General features: G+C 40.9%; 1 protein-coding gene across 1 annotated transcript in view; it reads right to left on the reverse strand.

Moving 5' to 3' along the window:
- The window catches only part of LOC109474374 (adhesion G-protein coupled receptor G7-like), an 18,878-nt gene that overhangs the window by 14,078 nt on the left and 550 nt on the right, over positions 1-4,250 (reverse strand). The window contains exons 2-4 of the mRNA XM_019774666.1: positions 3,984-4,160; positions 3,573-3,752; positions 3,099-3,261 (exon numbers count right to left, since the gene is read on the reverse strand). Of these exons, the coding sequence (XP_019630225.1) occupies positions 3,099-3,138 (40 nt within the window). The 5' untranslated portion in view covers positions 3,139-3,261; positions 3,573-3,752; positions 3,984-4,160. The remainder of the gene's footprint in view (positions 1-3,098; positions 3,262-3,572; positions 3,753-3,983; positions 4,161-4,250) is intronic.

The raw sequence follows: 4,250 nt of genomic DNA on the forward strand, positions 1-4,250 counted from the left end.
GACGCATGATTCTGCACCTTAGTCAGATGCAAGGCCCTAAACTTAAATTAACTGAAATTGGACCTTGTCAGTCTCTATTAGTGTGATTGACTGGTATCTAACAGCACCCTATTTTTGACTTCCATTATTTTTCCACAGCCTAGCCTGGGAGGGCCGTGTGTTGGTTGCAGGGTTTGCAGGAGGAGACATCCCCAAAATCCCAGCCAACATCCTGCTAGTGAAGAACCTGAGTGCAGTGGGACTGTACTGGGGAAGATATGCCATGTGGGTACATGTGCAACTTAGTAATGCTAGTGTACAACTAGAAAGGCCAATATTTGCTTTGGAGCAAATACAGCGATGGGTTCACCACATTTTACGACATGGCAGGGAAAGAATGAGAAACACAAGGGAAAACAATGATTTACATTGATATAACTATAATATGAAGTAACATACAACTAAAACAACAGTTGGATAGCTATTCCCTACTTTATTGGTTAGGATTTTTAATTGCATAATGCAAACTGTTGATTTTCAAAAAAAAAAACGTTCATGCCCTGCATTCCAATGCTGGAGCAGAAAAGCTTGAAATACCTACCAAGACACTTGAATAAAGACATACTGTCAGTATGGAAATGCTCTGTGCAGGTGTTAATCAAGTTAAATCCCAACAGCCAATCAGCAAGAAATGCTCTGTGCAGGTGGAAATGCTCTGTGCAGGTGTTAATCAAGTTAAATCCCAACAGCCAATCAGCAAGAAGTATAGAGGAAAGCTGCATGCCTATTGGTTGATGCCCTGCATTCCATTGTGATGACTCATGCCCAGACGTGGTAAACACGGCACACTAACACAGTAATACATTTGCTATAACACAGCCAAAAAACTCAAATAAAACCATTCTAAAAGCCTGTATCACAAAAATTTAAAAAACGCCTAGGGGTATTTGCCCATTGTACCTCCATACCAAATTTCAGGACCTTAGGCCCTAAAATGAAGAAGCTGAATCCATTTAAAAAATGGCAGGAGAAGGGAAGGAGAAGAAGAAACATCAGACTAGAAAGGCCAACATTTGCTTCGGAGCAAATGTAGGAATTTCACTCCATACCCTTCCCCAAACAAAAATGAGAGATTCTAAATAAATCATACTGCAATTATACAAGGACAAGCTGTTTGAATCTCGACAGGTATTTACAAAACTGGCACTTGGCAATTATCTCCTTTTTTTTACAAAGATACAACGACACGCACTTTAAATCTCGACAGCTTCACTTTACACTTTTGACGAGATTGTAACTACTACTAACGGAAGCAAAATTTTCACGGCCTGAGAAAAATGGACATGTTCACGGAACTATATATTCACGGTGGTGACAGTTGCAGGAAAAAGAAAGTCCAGGAATTATTTCCTAACTGAGATGATAAGTTCACAATACAGAGGTGACAGTGAAAACCGTGAACATTGACCCCCCGCTTGCGTTGCGGTACAGTGAAAAAAAATCGGGAATTACAGCAATCAATTTACTGAGTATGTTTGCTTAGTTTCCAGATGTTTTGTACTTGTAGTTTTTAAATGAACGAAAACCGATGCGCGCACAGATGTTACTTTTGTGACAACATCAAAGTGATTTTGGTTTGTATGTTGAAAAAATACAAAAGACTAACATTCGAAGTTATTGAAATTCTTGAGTAAGAACAATCAGTTTTGGAATGTTAAAAGCAAAGCAATGGATATTAAAACGAAAATGTTAAAATTAAATGTTGAAATTGTTAAAATGTAAAATGGTTAAAATGGTTAACATTGTTGAAATTGTTAAAAATGTTAAAATTGTTAAAAATTGTAAAAAGGGTAATTAAAAATGTCCAGTGTACCGGGGTTCGAACTCGCAATGTCTGGACTTGCAGCCCTGCGCGTTACCAACCGAGCTATCTGGACGCGTTTCCATTACTATCTGCATTGTATGTCATATAAAGTGAACAACATGGCGGTAACGATCGCTTCAAGTACTAGTAAGGGACTTTCTAGGAGATTTCCTTCTTTATCAGGTTCGCTTTTGAACCACCGGTACCTTGATGTAGCGTAACTATCAATCCGGCTAGCAGAAGCCGCCGGCTGCCTGTCCAATCTTTGAAAACTGTCGGGCATGCAAGCCCTCAACGCTCGCTTTAGGAAAATTTGCCAGGAAGCCGTCTTGCGATGTTCTCAGCAACAACATATGAACGCCTGTACACTCTACAATTTTGGTGATTCTTCAGAAATCGATAACAGAATATATAATACTAGTCGGTGAAGATTGTGGAAAATTGTTGATACCGTGGCGCGCGCGCGTGCGCCGACGATACACATTACGTACCGTTGTTTACAGTACTCGCGGGGCGCAGGTCATTGACCTCCCGCTTGCGTTGTTCCAACAGAGAAGAGCAAAATATCTGCCAGTTTTTGCGTCAGATTTTCAGTGTTTGTTAAAATCATATACAGGCATCCATGCAGCTACAATTCTTCCAACTAGTTCGTAGTTAGGTGAAATGTTTATAGGAATCACACGAATCGGTATCCAATATCAGAGTATCAAATAGTAATGGCCCACGGCCGAGACCGCGTGGACCAGCCGATGGCCCACGGCCGAGACCGCGTTGACCAACCGCGCTGGTAATCCCCCTATTGTACGTGAAAATGGTAGTAAATAAATTAATTAGCCAACAGCCAATCAACAGCCACATCTGAAAACATGACCACACCTGCTTGTATGCCCATATTTGGGCCTTCCCCCGAATTCCTTTCTTATTACGTCACGCGCGTACGCCCCCACAGTACTTTCCTATGGGGACCACTAAAAAGCTAAATAAAACGATTGTAAAAGCTTGTATCAAAAAAAATTAAAAAACGCATAAGGGTATTTACCCACTCTACCTCTATACGAAATTACAGGTAATTTCGCCCAAAAATAAAGGAGTTGAATCAATTTAAAGAAGTGGCAGGAGGAGGAGAAGGAGGAGAAGAAACATCAGAAAAAGCAATATGGGTTCACCACCACTTCGTGGTGTGGTGAACCCATAATAATAGCAGTAGTAGTTGTTATGCTATTCTATGAGAAGATAAGCATATCAATGCACTAACCTGAAGACAGGACCTCCCTGGTTTGGTACGACTGCTCCATCCACCGTCCACTGGTAGTTATAATCACCGGGAAGCCTTGTGGTGTTACATGTGATGGAAACGGTCTCTCCAACTACCAGATCCTCAATCTCGGGAGGGCATATACTGACCTTGATACGATCAACTATGTAAACAGTAGGAATTAGGAACAACATTAGTTTCGTTATTTGAAAAAGAACTCCAGTTTATGCAAAGAGGATGTTTACTTTTACAGTAACAATTCCCGAGCATAACATGGTTAGCTGGGACCATCAACCATGAGCGTTGTAATTGCCACCTGAAATTGTGTATTTTAAGTATGTTTAGGTATTACTATGTGTTGAATCTGCAGTTCTGATTAGTTATCCCTTTTAGTACGAAAAATATTAATTAAAATATTGTCTCTAATGAATTATCTGTTCTAAATTGCTAATAATAGTGCAAAACTCATCTTACGTGTGCATGTTGGAACAGAATTACTCCATGTTCTATCAGCTTGGCACGTAGTATTAGTGGTGCCGTTCAGTACGTATCCCGTGTTACAGGTGAAGGTAACCACGGCCTGGTAGGTCCTGTCTGTGGTACTGAGCGCTCCGTTAGCTGGGGCCGTCAGAGTCTCACATTGCAATTGTCTGCCTGAAATGGGGTAATAGTTTGTTATTACAATACATACATGTACTAAAGGCGCAGACGTAAGAGTAGTTAAAATAATCTTGTTCTACGATATTGAATGTTATTAGAACGACGTGCGTGTTAACTTTTTTGAACATGAAATTGTCCATTTTTGTTATTTCCAGCACTATAAGGTAGCCATCTACAAGCCACAATCGAATAAAAATGTGAAACTGAGTGTCAAACTCATCTTACGTGAGCATGTTGGAACAGGGTGACTCCACGCTCCATCAGCTGTGCACGTTGCAGTAGCAGCGCCGTTCAGTACGTATCCCTGGTCACAGGAAAACTCGACCCCTTCTTCGTAGATGACCGGTCCGGTAGGAAACACCACCCCGTTAGCTGGAGCCGTCCGAGGCGGACATAGTATGGCTGAAATGGTCAATAACCTTTATTTGTGGCCTATTCGGAACTGATGAAGGAGCCTGAATACGAAATACTTGTCTATCAATATCATGTTTT

Source organism: Branchiostoma belcheri, unplaced genomic scaffold (genome assembly GCF_001625305.1).
Source record: "Branchiostoma belcheri isolate BF01 breed outbred unplaced genomic scaffold, Haploidv18h27 scaffold304, whole genome shotgun sequence".
Lineage (NCBI taxonomy): Eukaryota > Metazoa > Chordata > Leptocardii > Amphioxiformes > Branchiostomatidae > Branchiostoma > Branchiostoma belcheri.